The sequence below is a fragment of the Lepidochelys olivacea genome (assembly GCF_965140295.1).
Source record: "Lepidochelys olivacea isolate rLepOli2 genome assembly, chromosome: 18".
NCBI classification, from domain to species: domain Eukaryota; kingdom Metazoa; phylum Chordata; order Testudines; family Cheloniidae; genus Lepidochelys; species Lepidochelys olivacea.
In genome coordinates this window covers 15,573,305-15,596,398 of record NC_140428.1, presented here as the reverse complement: position 1 = coordinate 15,596,398, position 23,094 = coordinate 15,573,305, and the positions used below count along the sequence as shown (strand labels likewise).

General features: G+C 45.9%; 1 protein-coding gene across 3 annotated transcripts in view; it reads left to right on the top strand.

The window, feature by feature from the left end:
* The window catches only part of TMCO4 (transmembrane and coiled-coil domains 4), an 81,169-nt gene extending 61,265 nt beyond the window's left edge, over nt 1-19,904 (top strand). For all 3 annotated transcript variants that reach the window (XM_084651427.1, XM_084651428.1, XM_084651429.1), the window contains one exon: nt 18,105-19,904. In XM_084651427.1, coding sequence (XP_084507553.1) covers nt 18,105-18,566 — 462 coding nt within the window. In that variant the 3' untranslated portion in view covers nt 18,567-19,904. The remainder of the gene's footprint in view (nt 1-18,104) is intronic.
* The last annotated feature ends 3,190 nt before the right edge of the window (nt 19,905-23,094 follow it).

Sequence of the window (23,094 nt, the reverse complement as noted above, 5' to 3'; positions counted from 1 at the left end):
CTTGTGTTTACATTAACTGTATTGCAACAAAGTATTTCTGTTTGGGTTTCATTTCCTTTCTACTGTGTTTTCTTATGCCAACATCTGAGAAGAAAATTCAGATTTTAAAGCCAATTAAAAGTGTTAATGAAGTAGAAAACACGCCGTGTTTACAAGGTATTTCACCCATCACATAGTTTCCAGTCATGTTTGAGATTTTACAGTTGTACCGTAACGTGTTATTGACGCTCATAATGTAGATAAAGGAAAAATCGTGGAAAAGTTAGCACTTCCTGTTAGCCTCTGAATTCCTGTTACCTCAAATGGTAATCTCATCGGAGTTTACAAGCCAAGCAGAATCAAGCCCAGTCAGGATAAAAGCTGAGGGAAATCCCTGTGCAGTCAGTAATGGCATTGATGACTAACAGCAGCGGTACTCCTCTCTCTGAGTCACTGTTGCTGTCCCCAGAGTAATCCTATGGGTGCTGCGTTGCTGGAAGGTGCCATCTTTCAAGTGAGATGTAAAACTGAGGGCCTGATGCTTACGGTCTCCTGGTCAAATTCCAGCTTGGATAATTATATTCTGTCTGCTTACAATTCCCCCAGGAATTTCAACTCTGTATGGAATTCCTCAGTTCTTCTCCTAAACCATTGTGTAGAGTTGTTGTATTTATAGTTTATATTGTGGTAGGGCTTAGAGGACTCCACTGTATTGAGCCTTATCATGCTAGCCATTGTACAGACCTCTAGTAAGTGACCGTCTCTACCCCTGAGAGCTTACCATCTAAAACAGGGGGATGAATAGAGTCCTGGAAATCCGCAGGTATCCATCCACTTTATATCCACAGATAGCCAAATCCACGGCTACAGATATCCGCAGACCTTTTTTGCGGTGTGAATGCAGATACAAATTTTGTATCTGCACAGGGCTCTATGGATGAAGAAAACAAGGAGGTAGAAGGACTGATCTGTAGACACATGAACAAATGGATATAAACTGGCCATGGATAAATTCAGGCTGGAAATTAGAAGACTGTTTCTAACCATGGGCGGGGTGAGATTTTGGAACAGCTTCCTCGTGGGAGTTGTGGGGGCAAACAACTTAATTAGTTTCAAGAGGGAGCTGGACAAATTTATGAGTGGGATTGTATGACAGGGTTGTTTATGATGGTAGAGGGCAGGGTTCAGCCGCCTTGGGGCTCAGTTCTGGTTTCTGTCTTATGTTCCTGAAAACTCAGGCTTCAGCGTTTCAGCCAGCCACCAGCTGGGATCAGGAAGGGATTCACTACCCCACTACCACCACCCACCATGTATTCTGATTTGTTTCTTTTATGGCCTTCCTCTGAAGAGTCAGGGGTGGCCATGGCTAGCAATGGGACATCGGGTGGGGTGGCCAAGGGCACCAAGCAATTCTCTCATTCAGGTCCGTGGCTGGCTGATCCTGCTCTCATGGTCAGGGTCTAACTGATCGCCGCATGTGGGGTAGGGAAGGAATTTTCCCCCAGGTCAGATTGGCAGTGACACTCAGGCAGGTTTCATCTTCGTCCACAGCATGTGGGTACAGGTTACTTGCCAGGATTATCTGGGTTCATCTTAATTCTGTCCCTGCCATTGTGAGGACTCCCGCACTAGTGCATGTTAATCCTTTCTGTTCTCTCTCCTGTGGCACATAACAGTCTAGTCACCGGTGGGCTCTAATACTTTGGTCTAATTTTGATTGTTGGGTTTAGTGTGCGGGTGCTGGGCAGTGTTGGTGGGCTGTGATATCCAGGAGGTCAGAGTCGATGATCTAGTGATCCCTTCCAGCCTTAAACTCTATGATTCCATGTAGCTGTAATCACAAGTGGTGTGTGCAGATTTAGCTATGCTGCCTGTCACCCCAGAGGCGGCTGCATATCAGTGGAGGGCAACGTGTACGCACAGTACGAAATTTGTAACACATGAAGGGATTCATTTGGATGACAGGCACTAGAGAAAGGCAAGCTCATTATCTAATAATTACAGCAGCACAGTTACCAGCCTTAGCAAAAAGCAGCAATTCACACAAAGGACGAAATACCAACATTTCAGAAGTGAAATGAAGCTGTTTTTAATGCATGGTGATTTTTTTTTAAACCGCGAGCTATTCATTCTTTGACTGTTCAAGATCTTGACTGTTTGAGCTACTTATAGAAAAACTATGTGGAATCCAGGCTGACCATCTGCTTTCCAAATTTTAGCGTGGTGCAAGTTTAAAGCAGCTGAGTTAGAAACCCCTGTAAATGGAGAGGGTCATAGAAACAGCAAGTACACTATAAATCTGGTGTCATGAACGTTCTGCTGAAATAACACTGCTTCCTCCTGGAAGTGCTCCTTACTGTAAAGAGGGGAGTGGAAATGGGGCAGTTTGGATTCTGAATGTGTGATGGTTCTGAAGGGGGTTTTTATGTGTGACCCTGCCAGGGGAAGGTATATCTTCTGGAACTCCAGTAACTTTTTCTAAGAGCCACTGGCAGACTGGCAACCACCATCTGCTTTCCTCTTATCACCATCTGCAATCATTTCTGTCTTATAATTTTCCTTGACACATGGGGAGTCAAGGGAAATGCAATCTAGAGCCCATGAAAAGGTGTTCAGATGTGACAGTAGAATTAATGAATCTCCTCTTGAGCGGAATTTCGGATGCTGGTGGAGTGGCAGTGGCTGTGAAGTTGGTTATTGTGGTCCAGCTGCAGATGAAGAGATTGAAGGAGGCTGCTTCAAATAGACCCATCTGAAGTTATCAATTTCCTCTTCTTTCCTGGCATCTTTGAGTTTGAGTCATGATTTGATTATGGAAAGTTAGCAGGATCTCAGAGTCAACAGAGCATTAACTGGTGCCTGTGCTAGAGACAGACATTTCTAGGAGATTGTGGGGGAAGGATGGGTTGACATCACAATCTGAGAAAGCTCACGTATTCTCTCCACCATGGGGCCAGATCCTCAGCTGTTTTAAATTGGCATGGCTTCAGTGGAAGTCAGTAGGACAATTCTGACTTATACCAGCAGAAGATCTGACTCGGAGAGCCCTAAGCCAATGATATTCAGATGCCAAATCCTGTACACTCCTGAATAAGCAACAGAATGAAAGAAGGAGCATATGTGTTCCTTGATCAAGAATGGGATGAGAGGGGTGATCAGTCCCCTCCATGGTGACCAAGAAGGAGGCTTTCTCTGAGGTAGCTCCTTTCAGGTGACAGAGTTGCTGAGTAGGATTGTTGCCACTGATCTGTTGTTAAATGTGTTGGAGTTGCTCCTCGGGGAATTCTGCGGCACTGCGCATGCGCAGAATTTATGTCCCCCACATATGTCTTTGCTTCCCTGCAGAAAAATGACTTTCTGATGGGGGAAGCAAAGGGAAGACACAAGAGCGGTCATGCAACCCTCCCCAGCAGTATGTTTCAGGTGTCCAGGGCAGCCGGCGGAGAGGTAAATCATTGTGGGGCAGGAGGCAAAACTGGAGAAGACCCGGCTGGTGGCTCCTTCCCTGCGTCAGGCTCAGCTGCTAGTCCTGGTTGGACTGGGGAGGATGGAACTTCCTCTTCCCCTGCATGGCATCTGGGGCTGAGTCAGACCCATCCCCAGATTTCTCCCCCAGCTGTAGGATGCTCCACAGGCTCACACACACACACTTCCTGCACCCATCACTCCTCAGCTGCAGGGGGAGGGATCACTGTACAGGAAGCTGCTCCCCCATCTGCCCAACCCCCATGTATTCAGACCCTCCCACCAAGCCTCACCGCCCCACACCCAGAACCCTTACACCGACGAGTCTCACTCCCCCTGCACCTGGACTACCCCAAAGAGCCACCAGCACCTGGATCCCCAGCCCACTGAGCCCTATTTCTCCAGCATCTAGACCTCCACACTGAGCCTCTCACACCCAGACCCCCTTCCGAGCACCCCCTGACACACGCACACACACACCCCACTGAGCCCCAAACACCTTCACCTGGACCCCCCTTCAGAGTCCCATTACTATTGCACCCAGAACCCTCCAGCAAGCCCCTGTGCATCCACCCCCTGACACCCAGATCCCGCACTGAGCCACCCACACCCAGATTGCCCCACACAGAACCCTCTCAACACACATCTGGATCTTCCCACACTAAACCACACTTGGATCCTGCCTTGCTGAGCCTGCCTGCACACACCTGGTGCACCTAGCAAGGAGGGGCAGGGCCCTGGGATTTTTCTGGGGCAGGCCCAGTCTTTGCGCGGTGTCAGGGTTAGGTGCAGCCGCACTGCTGAGTCTATGTCCCGGGTAGGAGCTGTGCAGTGATCTCCCACCTCTGTGCAGCCAGTGGCCTGTGCTCCCCTCTACCATGCTGGAGCCTCCACATTTCTTTGACAAATAAAATTTGCAGATTTTTGCAGAATTTTAAAATATTGTGCGCAGAATTTTTAATTTTTTGTGCAGACTTTTTAATTCAGTGGCGCAGGATGCTCTCAGGAGTACACCGTGATGCTCAAGGGTTACAGAAGGCTCCCAGAAAGTGTGCTGCAGAGAAATCCTGCCTTACAATCCCATGGGACAGGCTTTCAAAAGAACTCTGGGACAAATGTTCAAGTGCTCAGCACACACAGTCAGGGCTAGGTTTTCAGAAGAGCTCAGTTCCCATCCAGCCACCTAAATAAGAGCCAGATTTGCAAAAGATTGTGTGCTGAGCTCTTTTGCAAAGTTGACCTCGAAGTCTCTATCTCTGTCTCAGTGGGAATTGGTGGGTGCTGCGCAGTTTGAAAATCTGGGTTTAACTCTTTTTCAATCTGTCTCTTTTGAAAAGAGGGGATCCAGTTAGAAGCTTTGTCACAGACCCAAGTCAACCCAATAAAAGGGTTAAGCAAAGACCTGATGTTTTGGGTCACTTGTGGGTCACTGTCATCTTTGATGCCAGTAAGTTCTGCTCTCCCAAATTATTTCCCAGAGAACTCTGGCCAGATACTCCAATCCGACCCTCCAAGCTCACACTTGGGGTTCTTTTTCCATCAGCACCCCCGTGGGGCATGCTCCAGTATCATGTATTCTCCTTTGCTGAGTCTTTTAAACACTCTTTGCACCATCTAATTTAAAGAACACAGATTTGGGTTGGCATTCAGAGCCAAGTATTTGATTATAGCAATCTTGGAAATAAATGGCACCTAATGTGACCTGGGTATAGCTGGAAAAATTTGGAGTGCTATGATACCAGCTTAAAGGCTAAAGAAAAAAGCCTGATTCAGCTCCTGGTACCAGCTAAGAGTCTCAGCAAAAATAGCCAACAACAGCTCTGCATATACTTGAAAAATTTGTACAAGCAGCTCTTCACTTCAGCCTGATTGCCTGGTACATAGAGTGCACGCACTGCAAGAAGGGCATCAGGGAAAACATCTTCCCCCTCAAAAGACTCTCTGGAGCCCTCTGATCAATTTTTATGCGTGGCGTTCCTTCCTTTTTTCTTTGTCCCTCCCCATAGCTTTCAGAATGTCTCAGTAGGCTTGAAAGGTTAGATTTTTGACAGTAAAGGTGGATAAAAGTCGATTTCACTACACGCACAAACCAAAAAAGTATTTTATCAATAGTCATCAGAATGTGCAGGTGGGCAAAGTAAGAAAAATGCTGACTGAGAACTTCTTAGAATTTGATTTAAGGATGTATTTTAAGGGTGATAAAGCTTTAACTTTTTGAATATCAACATCCGCTGCTATTCAGTAATTATTGTCTGACCCCCCTCCTCCCCCCGCCCTCATTGACTGAGAGAATGTCTTTTAATGGACCAACTTCTGTTGATGGGAGAGACAAGCTTTCGAGCTAAACAAAGCTCTGCTTAGACCTGAAGAAGAGCTCTGTCTCTCTTGAAAGCTTCTCTCCCTCACCAACAGAAGTTGGTCGAATAAAATTACCACCTCACTCACCTTGTCTCTCTAATATCCTGGAACTGACACGGACAGCTACAAAGCAGCCCATTGGCTGGTAGCCCTCCATAATTTTCCACAGCTGTGAAAATGTAAATCAGTGAAAATTTTAAGAAATTAAAACATTGATGTTATCTGTTGAAATTGTATAAAAAAATCCAATTCTGCCATTCCTGTGTAGGAGCTCTACCCCAATTCACCTCCGTAGTTTATCAATGCATCTTCTCTTCTCTGTCATCTTTCTTCCCACCCTTAATCCCTCTAATTTTTTTCTTTGTCATATTCTGTCTCCAGTCTTTTTTCGTCTCTTCTCCTCTCCATTGTACTGCCACTTTAGATTCAGTATATGTAAGATGAGAAGTAGAGCTCAAAATTTTTCAACAGAACAATTTGCCATCAAAAAAATGCAGTTTTGTTGAAATCAGAATGTTGATTTTGACACTTTTGATGGAAAAAAGTTGAAACATTTCATTTCAACATCATTATTTTGATTCATTTAGTTTCAACTTTTACAGTCTATTAAAATATGAGTGTTGATATATTTATATTTAATACTATATATACAATATGTTCTATTTGATATTTGAAATGACATGTATCTAGACAACGCTGTCAGTTACATTTTTTTGAATATTCATTTATGAGAAATGTCTGGCTTTGTCTTTCAATTCAGAAGTCATATGTTGTTTTCTCCGCCTCCCCCCCCGCCGAAATGTCAGAATTTCCCAAAGAATGGAAGTTCCAGATTCCAACCAAGTCTAGTAAGAAGGTCCCTTTTGAGATGTCTCAGATGCTCTGGTTGGAGTGGCTGATAACTGACACATTCAGATCTATGTCTGGCATTTGGCAGTCCTATGCTGTCAAAGTGATGTGGCGTTTCCGAACAGCCAGGGTGGCAAGTCGTCTGAGCGAATCATTGTAGCGTTTGATTAACACTCAACTTGCCTTTAAGATTTGACTCTTCCTGGAATGAGAGTGAATTTGATCTGGTGTTGGAAAAAATTAATCAAAGCAAACTAAGGAGTTCTATGCTGTTAATTTTTAGGTCTGAAAATTGCATTCAGAGAACCTATTGCTGAGCCAAGCTCAGATGTGATGTAAGCAGGTATGATGCTCTTGATTTCAGGGGAATTACACCCATTTACACTGGGGTTAAATTTAGCCTGCTGTATGGATGCATACATTTAGATAGTCTGTGTTTCTTGTACTAGCCCTTTGCCACGACGCCTGCTGTGAGAAAACTCTATATGACAGAAAAATTCTTCCCTAGCTCTCATTTCATAGCCAAGACTGTTCTCTCAAGTTAGGGTCTGGGAAGATCCCAGAATGAAGGGCAGCGTGTATATCACTCTTTTGCTCTTTCTTGAGCACAAACATTCAGCCACAAATGTTACCCAACTCCTTCCTTGGGCATTCCCACTCAAACAGTTTAAAGTGAGATCTCCGTGTGGTTTCCACTGTTGCATGTCAGGTGGGTGGCTAGAATTAAAGCTAGCAATCTCTGGGCTGGATCAGCCTCTCACTTACACTAACTGAAATCCATTAAGTCAACTGAGTTACAACCATATACAACTGGTGCAAGTGAAAGAAACTGAGGCCCACAGCTTGCATGAAAGAATTTGCAGAAAGCTGGGACAAATAATTTCACTGTGTATGAATATTGTTTTTGGCAACAGCAGCCGTATTTTTAAATGTCCAGTCTGTCTTCTGCGGGGGCAATGTGGGCCACAGAATGAACTGCAGGTGCAAATCTGAATAGTCACACCCACCATTAATTTCGCAGGCATCAAATTGCAGGTGCAAACAACACTTGCTAAAAAGCATGGGCTGGCCTCAGCCCATCTGCAAAATCAACCCCTAATTAGCAGCCAGAGAGGACACTAAAATGAGAAGTACAAACCTCTGAGGCATGGGGGCGGGGTTGCCCGTTGCCCTTTCTATCTGTTTCTATGGAGAAGTGCTTCAGATTCCATCCATGTGAAATTGACCTGAGCTGCATCTGGGTACAATATCCATCAGTTAGCATCTCTTACGTAAGAATGACTTTCTCAGTAAGGCTTGGGTCAGAAAGATGATTGCACATAATGATTATGTGCCCCTCCATCTCCACCTACTCCAGAAATGTCATGGTAATTAAAGGGCCACTTTTATCTTCATTTCAACCTGCTTTGAAATGGAGAAAAAAAACAGGGATTGAGTGGTTTATTTAATGCATAAGAAATATATCCCTGGGAGAGCACAATTCAGAAAAGAAGATAGACCCGCTGGGCACAAGTTATCTTTGATTTAGCTCCTTTGACTTCAGATGAGTCACACTACAGATTAATTTGACCCCCTGTTTTTCACTCCATCAGCTTTTGTGTCAGGGAGAGAAACAATAGCAAGGGATAATGTTAATAACTTCAACTTTAACCCTATAACTTTCCTGTACATGAGCTTTTGAATAAATTCTCTTCTCCTGAACATTTGAACTGTTAAAACTAGTAATTTTTAAGTGAGAGGGCTCTGGAAAAATGTAGATACCAGATCTACATTTTTTTAAATGCTCATCGAAGATTCACTCCAGCTGCTGAACTGAAGAGATTCACTTGCAACTTTTCCAGAAAGTCACTTCATGCCCTAACATACACTTCAGTCCTGACAGACCCACTCCCCCTTTCCATTTAGTGGCCTGTTCCTCTGGTCTAAAGCCACAAGTCCTGGTAACTTTTCCATTGGGTCCCTCTGCTGCTTCTTTACAGTTGAAAAGTCACTTCATATCCCTCCTTACTGCCATTTCTGTGAGAAGCACTAATCAATCTACCTTTCTCTCTCTCACCATGGGGGGAGGGTTAGCTCAGTGGTTTGAGATTGGCCTGCTAAACCCAGAGTTGTGAGTTCAATCCTTGAGGGGGCCATTTAGGGATCGGGGCAAAAATTGGGACTTGGTCCTGCTTTGAGCAGGGGGTCGGACTAGATGACCTCCTGAGGTCCCTTCCAACCCTGATATTCTATGATTCTATGATCTCAGGGTTAGATCCACAGCCCACTGAAGTCACTGGAAAGATTTCCATTGAATTCAGTAGGTATTGCATCATGGCCTAAGAGTGCTGAATCAGTTTTTCTCCCAAATTGGTTGGGTGCTGGTTCTTCCCAAGGGGTGACCCAGAATGAAGACCGGGTCCAGCCCAATCTAGGAATGCAGGTTGCTAGAATGACTGAGAATTCCATTTCTTCAGATTCTTTCTGCTTGTAATACTCACAGGAGGCCACCCAAGCTCCCATGGGTTTGAGATTTGCCCATCAGTATTTCTACCAAGCCACGGAGGGACCCAGCCTCTGTGTCCACACATTGTGACAGATGTGTGTGTCTTTAGGGAGGGGGTTAAAGAAGCTACAGTGGCATAATTTCACACTTAGAGCTGGCCAGAAAGAAAGGGGATCTCTCCCCCCCCCCCCCACCAGCATAGACCAGGCCTTAGTATGCTCTCTGGAAGTAACACACTCAGAGAGAAAGTAACGCTTTGAAAATGAAAGAAACACTTTCAATATTTAATATGGCTAAATAGAAATTTTGAGGGGGAAAATCGTTCTTTACAAAACCCCACTTTCTGACAAAAAACCCTCTTTCTGTACATGACGTTAAGAATGAGAAAATGGATAAAAATCTTGGGTCTCATTCTGATTTTATACCAGTGTGACTCAGAAGTAACTCTGCTGAAGTCACTGGGAAGGCACCAGTGTAAAGTAGGTGTACTGGGGTCAGAATAAACCTCTAAAACCCAGAGCTGCACTTTCCAGGTTATATCTGTCTGGCCCTCAGACCATGTATTTCACCAGGCCCTGCCGATGTGAAGACATCTAACTTGTCTAAATAATTTGTAACTTGTTCTTTCCCTATTTTAGCTTCAGATCCTACCTCCTTTTTTCTGGCGTTCACTGTTTTAGACGTCCAATCACTACTAGCCTTTTTGGTGAAAACTGAAACAAAAAAGTCATTTAGCTCATCTGCCATTTCCACATTTTCTTTTGTCTTTCCTTCCTCATTGAGTAACGGGCCTACCCTGTTCTTGGTCTTCCTCTTGCTTCTAATAGATTTGTAGAAAGTTTTCTTGTATAGACAGATGCATGTGTCCTTGTCTCACCCACCATGGTATAATACAGGTCATTGTGCATAGAGCAGGTCAGCTTCAGTTTGATTAACAATGTCAAAGGTGTCAACGATCAACACAGTGAAAGGTCTTTTTACCTGGAGGCTGTGCACCAGAGAGGAGATTTGCTGCATTATATGGTGATAAGAAATCGTTGCCCTTTCCTTTCAAATAATAATGCCGCTTGTATAGCACTTTTCATGCCTAGATCTAAAAGGCGCTTACAGAGGTGTGTTGGCAGCATTATCCCTGTTGGGCAGATGGAGAAGCTGAGGTCCAGTGGGATCAAAGGGCACAAGTTCCCCCTAGGGGTTGGTTCTGGTGCCCTTGTTCGCATTTAATAGCACCTTACTTCATGAGAAATCACAGTGATAGCAGAGGGATTTCTTGGTGAGTAAGGTCTCGTAAATACAGCACAGGAATGGAACTCGGGAGCCATGGGTTGTGTTGTGATGATTTACCCTAGCTGTGAGCTCGACTATAAAAAATGAGTGAACGTTTATAAAATGTCACAATAACCTAGAATATCAAATGTCAATGGGAAAAGGTGCAAAAGAGAGACAGACTGGATTAGTCCAAACAAAAAGGCCTCCTGATGTAACTCAAGAACTGTGTTAAGATCAGGCTGGGTAAACAAGAGAGGCATGGGGTGAGAAATCAGTGAATTGGTATATCAGAAATTAGACCTAATTGGTGAACAAAATAATGAGGGGATGGGCTATGCCGCCCTTCACTGCCTTTGGAGTTCTCAAAAAGACAAGGCTTGGGGGGATTAACAGAAGAAGCTGTCTGACAACAACTGCTCACTGGGAGGTGGGAGAACAGGAAGAAGCCACCCCCACCATGGCCTGGGGATCCACTTTGACACCGCTGGGCCTTTGTCATCCTAATCGTGAGCGCTGTTCTGATCAGACTGGCCCAAAGAAAGGAAGCCCAGATGGCCTCACCACTTCCACCAGCTATAGCTAACCCCCAAATGCCAGCACTACTGTAAGCCTGTGACCATGGAGGCAGTGGAAAGCAATGCCCTGAATAGCCCAATGCTGGTATGCATTAGCCAAGTCTTGGCGTGGCTAAGAAGACCAAGTGCCATGCTTGTGTTTCTCCAGCAGTGAGGTTGCAAATGAGAGTCAGCACCAGAGACAGAAGTTGCATGTTCAATCTTTTCTTTCCCTTCTTCTGTGTTTGGTTTTGTCTTTTAGGAAACAAGGTTGGACTTCAAAATCTCCAGCCCATCACAACTAACGTTTCTCATTTCTCCAAAAAGAACAGTTATTACCATCTAAAAGATGGTCAGATGGTGGGGGCCTGGGGAAAAACTCCTTCTAAAAACTCTCTCCAGCTGAAGGGAAAGGGAACAAAAAATGTTGTTAAATGAAAATCGTACTTGATACTTTACATTTTAAAGGCTTTCACTGTTTTTCCTTCTTTTTCTGTATCTTTACAGAAAGGTTAAAAGGACGTTGAATGGCGTATTGCCATGGTACTAAACCCCAACCTTTGTTTAACAGAGTTTAATGATGAACAGCAATTGGGTTATGTTAACACTTTTGAGTTTCTGGGCCCATCTCTTCCATCTGAATTAATACAACAATTGGGTTCCTGGCTCTGACACTGGTCTGCTGAGTGATTCACTTCCCATCTCCGGTTCCTCTCTCATGTTCTGTCTTGTCTGTTTGGACTGCAAACTCTTCCAGACACTGACTTTCCCTTGCTTTGTGTTACAGTGTACAGCGACTAGCACAGCAGGGATGCAGGCAGGGTCTCTAGCTGCTACTACTAATGAATGAGATGCAGCCTGACTAAGGGTATTGAAATCTGGTTCATACCCATAGTGAGTCAATGACAAAGCCAAAATTAGAGCTGAGGTCGCCTGCCTCCTAGGTCACTCCCTGTCCACCGCGCCATACACCCTCTCAAGTGTTGCCTCCAGGTTGTATGCAGTTGAAGGTCACGTTTTGCAGTCATATAGCCAAAAATGCTTAAAATTGTAATTATCCCTTCCCTGTTCTCAGAGGCTGATCCTTGGGCAAGGATCCTCCCTTATACATGTGCTGTTGCTTTATCTGTTCCTTCTCAGAGCTTCTCAAACAGCCCAGTCAATTGAGCAGAGCTGTAGGACCAGCAACAGCTTATGACTAACAGAAGGCCATGTGATAACTACAAATTGATTCCATTGTCATCACTTTTCAGACACTGTTGTGTATCCCCCTCTCCTCTCCACTGGAATTGCTGTCATTAATCCAGTCAACAGCATCCAGGGCAGAAGGCCCATCACTTGTCTCCAGGCAGAGACCTTCAGTGGTTTGGTTTCAAGCATAGGACAACGTTTTGTTTTATTTTAAAAGCTCCTGCAAATTGAACTGCGTCTTTATGACACCATAACACCAGGCACGTGTTACACAGAGCAGAAATAATTCAGCCTGAATTTATTAGGCACAGCTGAGAATGTACAAGGACATTTCTGGCACTTTTGGACGGGTCTGAATTTTAAAACATTTCCAAAATGTTTGTGATGGTGACTCCTTTAAATTGTACTGTAGTTCAGAGGAGAAGTCGGTAGCTACACCTGCATCTTTCTGCACCCTTGTTCTGTGCTACTAGGGCAGAAGTAGTGGTCCAGTCCAGCAGCGCTGTGCCACTCTGGTGATGCAAGTGACTGTAAAACCCGCTGTAACGGGGTAAGGCCACCAGTGCGTACCGGCGAATCTGGCCCATGATTTTTATTTTCCTGCCACATGCTATAAAGTAATAACTTTGGCTAGAAAAGCACTTCTTTAATTGCATTTCTTTTTACAGTTCTGACTGCAGCTGGCCACGGAGAATAATCAAATAGGTGTTTTCATTTTACACTCTCTAGTCTTCCATTAAAGCCTTATAACACTTTTTGAAAAGCTCCCTTTAGATTCCCCCTCCTTCCCTGTTTTTAAGGCTCTCCTTGTGCAACGGCTGAGGTCCAGCCGCCGAGATTTCAGAATGAGGGATTGCATTTCAAAAGCAGGCTGTCAAGGACGTAGAACAGCTGCACTTTCTAGTCCTGATGGCAGAGGAATTTCCCTGAAACCCTGGTTTCTTCCATTTTGCTAACAGTTTTTGCGGGTGATTCTTTGCTCAGCTCTACTGTATGTAGTGCACTTTTGGGGAAGAGTCCTGCCTACCATTAAGCTCTGTACATCACTTGTATTTATCTGGCTTTGCAGACTCCTGGTCAATCATCTCCAGTTCCATACTGTGGCGTAGCCAGGTGGAGAAAACACGGGGAGCGGAGATTTAAAAAAGGCGCCACCCTCTTGTACTCACCCAGCGGCACTCCAGGTCTTTGGCGTCAGGTCCTTCACTCGCTCCGGTCTTCGGAGGCACGGAATGACCCCCCCGCCACCAAAATGCCGCCGAAGACCAGAGCGAGTGAAGGACCCGACACCAAAGTGCTGCCGAAGACCCGGAGCAAGTGAAGGACCAGACATATAAGACTTCATGGGGGCATGTGTCCCTTGGGACTACCTCTTTTCCTTAAGGCCCCAATCCACATCCCACTGAAGTCAATGTAAGTCCATTCATTGACTTCACTGGGCTGTTGAACAGGCCCTTGTTCCCTGTCTCATGGACTCTCGTACTATATCGGGTTTATCCTTGCACACTTTTTCTTTCAATCCATGTTTCTCACGTAGCGCCTAATCCACAAGACTTTACCCAGGGCCAGATTGTGTCTCTGCATCAGGCATGGCTGAGGACAGATACAGTCTCTGCACCCTCCCCTGCTAACGAAGCAGGGTGCAGGCAGAGCTTGTTGGCCACAGTGTGTTGTGTGTGCTGTGGTCTCCTCACAGTGGCATAGGAAGCTGTAGGAGGTTCATTAATGGCACGATCTGGCAGTCCGTGATCATTCGCTGCTTCTCCTCAAGCTTTACTGAAGTCAGTGGGAGTCAGAATGAGCCAAGACCTCATGAATTGAATGTTAGTCCAAGAACTAACGTTATGGTCCCATCTCTGTCGCTCTAGACGAGAAATGCAAAGTCAGCACTCCACCCTCAAAATAGAACAGGTTAATTTCAGCAGCCCTCCAAAAGTGTACCTGCACAGGTTTAACAGGTCCATTTCATCTCCTGGTGATGGTGGCAGGGAATTGGACACTACTAAAATAAAGTGTTAGCAGTGAAATTCTGTCTTGCCCAGAAATGAGTGTGCACAAGACATAATTCATTTTAGCCTGTTGGCTTTTCTTGTATTATTGATGTTGGCATCACAAAAAGATACTGGGGTAAATTAATACCTGAAGTAAACACTATTTAGCTTCAGTGGAGTTATACCAGGAATGAATTTAGTCCCTTATTTCGAAAGCAAAATAATTTGCAATAGCCTGCTGATTTGAAGAGATAAGAGAGAAAAATGCTTTTGTATCCAATACATTTTGGAGGCACATCAATTGTTGATAGAATTACTTTTTATGGACTTTACTTGGCAAGATCATTTCTCATCCATTCCCCTGCACTGGGGATTGAACTCTGATATCATCAGTGTTATCAAGGCAGGAAATGTGATAAAAAACTGGAAATGCCTCCAGTTTCCTTCTGATTATCTCTTTCGTCTCGCAGTCAAACCCCATCAAACTCTTCCTGTCTTGGGACTAGAGACACCTGCATTAGTCACTCATTTTTAGCAAGCATGGCCAATAGACCCATTTTGATAATGTCTCCTCACAGGGAAATGGGCAGTTCCCCAAGAGACCTGTTTGGTGTGTCTCCTCAATGATTTTGGGGGTTCTTCTCAATATGGTTTAGAGGTTTATCCTTGAAATTATCAAAAGACCATCTCAATTTGTGTGCTCATGTGGTTTGATGATGACATCGCAGAGTGGTCTTTAGAATATTTCGGGGGCATCTCAATGCAGTGGTTTAAGGTTTTTGATCAGTTTGGGTGTCTTTAGTATCTCACCGAGCCTGGTCTCTGAATGGCATGGGAAAGGAGATAGAGCAAACTAGGTCTCTGAACAGACACTTGCGGTGTCATCTAAGATAGGTGTTCAGGGTGTGCTTTCAGTGTGTTCTCCCACAGAGCTTTCTAGGACATCCCTTGGAATAGATTCAGGTGTATCTTCAAAGGACTTTGAAATCTCTCTTGTGATTCATTTTGAGGTTGTCTAGAGTGTCCTTTTAAGTTAGCCTAGGGTTTTCTCATTGGATTGGGGAGGAGGGAGTTGGATGCTTGGGACTATTGTTTGTGATGGTACTTGGGAGATCTACATTAGATTGTTTTTTTTTTGTTTGTTTAGGCACCTGAATGAAGGAGCTAAATGTTCAAAAGTGTTCAGTGCCCAGCTTCTCCCATTGTTCTCAATAGTGGGGGAAGAGGAATTCTCCCTTGTTCTCAATGGGAGCTGCTGTGTGCTGAGGACATCTGAAAATCTGGACCTTAAGCTCTCTTCAGAGAACAAATTCTCTCTAACTAACTAGTGATTGGCTAACACAGTGAGAGGCACCAAAGAAATACCATAGCTGGACAGATCAGCACAGGTAGATCAGGTGGAGTGGTTTTCAATGTCTCCATAGAAGGTTTTGGGGTGGTTACTATGAATGGATGGGCAACATTTCTTTGGCGTTCTTTTAGGATCTTCTCACAGTGATTTGGATCTCTTTTGTGCCTCTAGAAGGGAGACAATAATCTTCCCTTACATCACACAGTGTTGTGAAGGTAGATACATTCATGGACGTTTGTGAGGCAGTCACGTGCTACAGTGATTACAGGAAACTGTATTACTGTCTAGCTAGGTGTCCCATCAGAGTGGCTTTTGGAGATCTCTCTGCATTGCTTTAAGGGGTGAGTTCCTGGAATAATGTCCATGCAATCCCCTCACCCTGTAGGGGTTTTCAGGAAATGCTTTTGAGGCTATGTTTCTGGAGTGGTTTGAGTGAGTCCCCTCATCACCACGTTATCTGAGCCAATAGTGTTTACCTGTATCTCCCCTATGAATGTCTCTGTGGGGCAATTCTCAAAGTGGATTTGGGAAGTTCTGTAGGTGGGGAACAGTAAGAATTCATGTGCTCTTGGACTCTGGGCTCTGTACCATATGGAATCAGCCCTGTAGTAAGAATGGTTTCAAGAGTTGTCTCACTGAGCAGTGTTGCCCAACTAGAGGAAATGTAACAGCTGTCTTTAAAGGGAGCACATCTCAGGGTGGAAATGGAGCCAAACAGCAGACTTTAACTATTTTATTTTGCAGTAAATCCAGTACCTGTTCCTCTCCACTTAATCCACCTCTCCACTAACGTCCTTTATTTCACTGCCTCCTAAACCCCATGCTGATGAATAAAGGATTCCTACTTCTTCTGAGAACAGTGTGCACATCTGAACAGTCAATCCATTAGGCCTTCAGTGGTTATTTTAATGAAAGTACTAATCTGTTGAAAATATAACAAGCCTGTTGAGCCATCTGGGCTGATTAAAGTTGCATAGTGAATTATTAATGTGCTGATTAAATCCTTCAATTCGCTCCAAGTTCTAAGTGCATCCAAATGTTACCACTCAAAAGCTGCTTTATACAAATGGCTAGGTCTGAGTTTGACTTCACATGAAATAATTCTGGACTGGTTTAGTATCCAGAGACTATTCACTTTGCCAATAAGTGGACCAGATCTTTGATTCTAACGAACTCTCCTTTGCAGCACTTAAAAGTATACTAAGGGTGCAGCTGGGGATCTCCCCATCCTAAGGAAATTCCCCAATGGTTTTATGCCACCCCCTGCAGCTCTGTATAGACTTAGGTGGTCAGACATTATTCTAGTGAGGTAAATATCTTAGAAAAATGAAAATCAAGTGTTAGACATATTTATTCAAATAACAAGGCTGTTAGTGTTCATGCTTCAGGGTGTTGCTGATTACCAGCTGGGGTAAGGAAGGAACTTCTGTCACAATGCATTATGAGCCAGCTATTGGAGAGAGGATTGGCTGTAGACACCAAGGACCCCTAGGATTCAAAATCACACACCTTTAGTCTCTGCTAAAATCTCTAGTGCCAGCGGAACTGTGGGCCATGAACGCAGTCATGACTCAGGCTAATGGCGTTTTCATCTCAATGGAGAAACCCACTAGTAATTCCAGTCGGTTTCTCTTCTGCTGGCAGATGAATCCGCACATTTGGCTGAGTAGAATAGAAAAGGATATTTAAAGACAAGTCTTTTCTATTGAGGATCTTAGCTGTACTGCTTCAAAGCCTCACCCAGCAGATGCTGCACCTTGGACTGAAAAGGCAGCTGGCTGCCATCAGACTGGCGGGTTAGGATCCTTAATGTTCCCTTGTTCCTTTTAAACTGATTATACTTAAACATAATTATTATAATTAAACAGAGGGAAATTTGACTATTCTCTCTCTTGCTTGCACTGATTTAGGGAGGAATCTAATATGCCTCTCAGAAGGTAGTTATCTTGTAATTCCATATGATCGCAATGTAAGAGAGCCCTGCCTGATTTATACTCCAGACACAGGCTTCGCCCAGAACATTCTTAAGGCTAGAACAGTGTTTCAGTAACGTGTTATCGCAGGTTCCATCCAACAACCTTAAAACTCTTAATACTTCTTAATTCTCACTACACACCTGTGATGTAGAAACAATTATCTGCATTTTACAGGTGGAGAAGCTAAGGCACAGAGAGGTGGGGACTTGCCCACAGCAAATCAGTTGCAGAGCCAGAAACTGAACCCAAACCTCCTGACTCCCAGCCTTGAACTCTAACCACTACAGAACACGCCCCCCTTAGCCTGACAACATGCAAGACTTTTTCTTAAAATCTAGAGGTGTCCAAGCCTTTAAACATGCACTATAAATATTGCTCATGGAGCAAAGGTGATGAAGAGGGTGGAGTGATGCAGGAGTGGAGCAGCCAGTGGAAATCTGCATGTGGCTGGGGCAATGGTTAATCACCAATAGTCTTGGGGAACTGAATTTTTCAGACATAGTTCTCCCAGTCTTTCAAGGCCGAGGCTGAATCTCCTTGCAGCTGCTGGCCCCAGTGTGCAGCGCTCTGCTGCTCTGGCATAGTTGGGCATTAATGGGACTTTTCATACTCACTGGACTATGTTGTCCTTTGCAGGTGAATGGCCACCTGGACTACATGAAGCAAATGGACACTATCCTGAAGGCTGTGGGCATTAAAACCAAGGAGTGTCGTCTGGAAGAGAAGGGGAATCCCAGCCCTTTCTCCAGTCAGGGTGAGAGAAGGGAGCCGACTGCAGACGGTGAGAGTCAGGAAGAGGAAAGCACCTTGGGAGATGATGATTCCATCAGCCATGATCACTGGTCCTGGCAGCCTGTACCCAGTGAAGGACTGCACTCTAGCGACAGGAACTCGGATCTTGCACACCCTGAGGATTCTGAATTTCCAGGCTCTTTGGATGCCAGCAGAGACGAGAACCCAGCCGGGCTGGAAAAACCTTTACCAACCAACCCTCTGCCCTGCCCTGATTCTGCTGCTCACATCCTGGGAGGAACCTTCCTTCCCTGCCCAGACACTAATGACCTCAAAAACCAGGCAACACACCAAGGTCTGGACTGAGTCCCTGCCTCAGGATGAATTACTGGCTCTTCCATTGGTCGCTGCATCATGGCCACAGCACACGCTCTGTCTAGCACTCGAGTGCAGAAAGGCATCTACCAAGCCCCTCCCCTCAAAACAGCCCTGGTGCCATTGGTCAGTTGTAGGGGCAGTTACTACAGAACATTCATCCCAGGGGAATCCCAGGACTTGTGGGGCTATAGGACACTCCAGAAAATGGATGTGACAAACCGGTTGTTAGCAAAGGTAATAACATCCATAGCTGCTGTGTTATTGGATTAGAGAGGCACTAGACCCATCAGATAACCCAGAGTTGTATGTCTTGATGGGGAACAAATCAGGGATCCTTTTGAGTGTGTTATGGTGGGAGGATGTTCTGCTAGGATTAAAGGCTCTCTCACATGACTGTACAACCCGATGAGCTTCTCAGCGGATGGGGGTGGGATGCCATGGTCACTGCTTCCTCCTGTTTTCCCATCACTTCATGCTACATAATGGGAAACGCCAGCAGCTAGTGTTTAGAGCTGGTATGGAAAGGCACATGGTCAGCCAGGCTGCTTTGCTCTAATGGGGGAGCAGCAGTCTGCTTTCCAGAGGGGAATATTGATTGCTGTGACAGGTGGGGCTGAAATCTCACAGCCATTCCTGCAGCCTCTCGGGTTGGTTCTGTTTCCTCCCCTGCTACCCATGAAAAATGCATGACTCCGTGGGAGTTTGACCCAAGACATTGGGCTCTCTCCCTTCTCCCTCTAGCTTCTGCTGCTGCCCTAGGAGTGGCTCATGGCTGGCTGGTGGGACTGTGGTGTCAGTGGTGAGCTCCCCACTCCTTCCTTCCCCTCAGCGCTTTTGTGCACAAACTAACACAGAGACTGACATACCAATGTACTGACCATGTCATTGATGCTGCGTAGAGATGCTTTAACAAGGTGCTGTCGCCCTACACTGGAGCCCTGCACGTGGAACAGAACACCAAAGAGAACACTTCACCTGCTGCTTTCAGGACCACATGGAAACGGGCATACTGCATAGGAGCGTTATTGGATCAAAGCCTTCAGAGCTCCTGTCGATTGGTTCTCCCATGTGTGGAGGAAAGGACCCCGGGGCAGATGCTCAGCTGCTGTAAATCAGCATAGCGCCCCTCAGTTCAGTGATTGATACACACCAGCTGAGGCACTGGCCTTTATTCTTTGGGGAACAACTGTCACCTTCATAGGGAAATGCTGCTGTACCTTATGAGTCTTAGGGAACCACGTGACTTGATGGGCATTGAAAGAGTATCTTGGGAACTCCCTGTTTGGTATTCTCACTAGGAAATTAAAAGGTTTAATTTGTTTTGCATTGTTGGGGGGTTTTGTTTTATTTTAAATGTGGCCGGGTATGTTTGGAGTTTTACATGTACAGTTGGGCTTGATTCATCTGTGTCTGTACATCTCAGATCTGTGAACCAGCCTTTCATTCGGAGGCACTAGAGGGCAGAAACCGGGGTTCATTCATCATGACTCTGCTACTGGCTGGTTGTCAGATGTTGCACAGGACATTGTGCAAACTCCTTGCCTCAGTTTCCCCATATGTAAAAGGGGAGGAATGATCCTGAGCATATCCCCGGTGGGGATTGAGACAGTTTGCCACATGTTTCGCGCTCCATGGGTGAAAGGTGCTAGAGAAGAACAAAGTTTGATTCTCGTGATTTTACCATTGAGTTGCGTCACCAGCTTGAACTGTGCAGTTTCTGCCTAAGCTCTGAAGGGCAGTAACCGCAGTACGCTTTCATTGCGTGGCCCTCCTGCAGCTCCTTTCCACGTAAACAAGGGCATCTGTATTGGCAGTTTCCAAAATGCCACACACTCCTGTACCTGCTCAAGGGGACCGTTTGTCGGCTTTCAGGCCACTCCCCAAAATCAGAGGTGAGGGGGAACCATGCACCACAGGCTGCACCATGCACAGGCATCAAAAGCTGCCTGGAACGGAGAGGTCTGTGTTCCCTAGAGAAAGCAGGTCACTGCCTAGCTTATGAAGGACAAGCCTGCTCCCTGGAAAGCCCCAAGCACTGGATTTTCTTGAGGTCGTGTTGGACATTCATTATGATCTCAGCTTTGAGGTCATCAAGGAGCTCAGCCTGTCCTGACTCTTAAGTTCTCGGCCTTCATGCCCTTTTTGGCCACAGGGGCAGGGCTTCATCCCCTTGGCTGCAGGTCAGAGGTCGGAGGAAGGGTTCCGGCGAGTTTGCTGTCCCTGTGCAGGAGCTCCAAAGGGGCCATGCTCCAGCATGATCCCTGGTCTGATTATTCTGGCTCTCAGCTAGAATTCCTCCCTGGGGCTTCCAGAAGGTGTATGCTGCTACAGCTCAACCATGCCTTTGCAGGCTGTGGTACACTTGCCCCTCCACGGCTGGCTGGTGCAGCAGGATTCAGTCCCGCGGGCTTTCGAAGACTTACGCCCCATTCTAATTACAGCTTCAACTTTTATGTTTAAAACAATATACATTGGTAAAAGCTTCAACTTTTATGTTTAAAACAATATACATTGGTAAAATCTTGCTCCAAATGCAGGCTTAGTAGGAAACTAAGCCTGTTTGGGGGGTGGGAAGTGGGGGACATAGGCTGGTGCGGCTGTTGTTGACACACAGACAGTCTTCCCTTACTCCCCTCCATGGACAGGCCATCACAGCAGTACTAATATAATAGCATATCTTTTATTCCAACGCTTTTTACAAACCTTATGCACCAATCACTTCTCCCACCGTTGGAGCACCGCAACCATTTCACAGGGCACAGCTATAGTAGCACGAGGGTTTTGTACACAGAATAAAACTAAACCTTGTCTCCAAAGGGCCGGGGCCGTTGTAGGTAGGAAAGTTGCAATTGCCCACCTTAAAGTGCAGCCAGGACACCACCTCTACTGCGACCCCTAGAGTATTTTGTGCTGCACCGTGACTTGGGGCTAACGTCACAAAGAGCAGCAACAGCAGTGCCAAAATGCAGAGCCAATGTGACTTTTTCCCCTTTCAAAGAGTTTTCTCCTAACACAAATGCCACTTATAATGAATCCCTTCCCTCCAACAGCATCCAGCATGACGACAGCTTCCCTGGCACCGTCACTTAGCCACATTTAATCTGAGGCTCTCAAAACACTTTACAAGAGTGGGGGGAGCATTTTTATCCCCCACCTTGCAAGTGGGGAAACTGAGGCAGAGAGCAGTTAATGGTCTGATTTTCAGGGGTGCAAGGCACTGGAAATGCCTACGGCCTTCACTGGCAGTTATGGGTGCTTGCAGCATCTCTTAACATGCCTGCAGCTTCACCCCATGGGCATGCTGGCAGCTGGGCATGGCTGGAACAGAGTGGCACTCTACCCCCACCCACCCTCCCTGATATGAACCCCACCCTGGGGCTTTCAAATAGGAAGATGCAAGAGAAGCAGCCAGGGGAGAGCTGGCTGTTTGCACCTGTATTAAAGGGACAGGGTTGTTGCACCATCTTTTAAAAGCTATTGTAATTAAATGGGGCAGGGAGCAGGACATAAGCATAGTACTTCCACTTGGAAGGGGGGAGGGGATCCCCCCTTAGTCAGACTGAACGAATCAAGCCCTTGAGTACCAAACAGCAAGTTCTGCACAGCCGAGGGGGCGAGGGAGCTGGGATTCCTGATCACAGCAGCACCATCAGACTTTCCCGGCACTAGCTAACCCTGCTGCTCTCTGACCCGTGGCGGGAGTTCTTGCCTCATTAACAGAGCTTCTAAAAACACAGGGGCCAGTGTCGTTCCCGTCCCATCAGCCTCTGCGGCAGGATCGCAAGAGCAAAAAAAACCCATTATTTCCGAAGCCAGTTACCAGTGACCCTTTTCCTCTTTGTGGCCCGATATGCACCATATAATGCGTCTTTCAGCGTCCTGGTGTACTGCTCAGACACCCACCACACTGATGATTTCTCAAGGAAACAGTAGCATGAAAAGACTAGAGGGATTCCTCACGCCATCTATGCTGGTAGAGAGAGAGAGCGCGTGTGTGTGTGTTGGAGGAGCAGCGTGGGGCTGTTCAGAACCTGCCTAGGAGCAGCAAACACTGGCTGATCATCATGCAGCTATCAGGGAGTGGCCCTTCAAACTGAAAAGCATCACACCAGCCCTGCGAGAGGGAGATGCTGGAACAGGCCTTACTTCCAGTGCGGCTCATGCAACAGCCCCAGTCTGTAGGACTGAGACCTTGGTTGTAATAGCCCATTGCCCAAAAGCTCCCAGGCAACTGCCCGTGTTCTAACCCACACTAGTGCCTGGCTTTGTGTGAGCATGAGACTTGGAGCGGCTCGTGATCCAGCTCAGGAACGCGAATGCGCAACAAAGGAGTCAGGCGCTGGGGAAGAGAAGAGAGGGGCAAGGGTGAGCATAGTGCCTTGATTCCAGCACGGTCATGCAGCCCGGTGTCTGAGCAGCACAGCCTTAGCTGACTGTACAGCTGCTCTTCATGGTGGTCGAAGGCAACAAAAATGATTAAGGGTATGGAACGCCTGCCATATGAGGAGAGATTAAT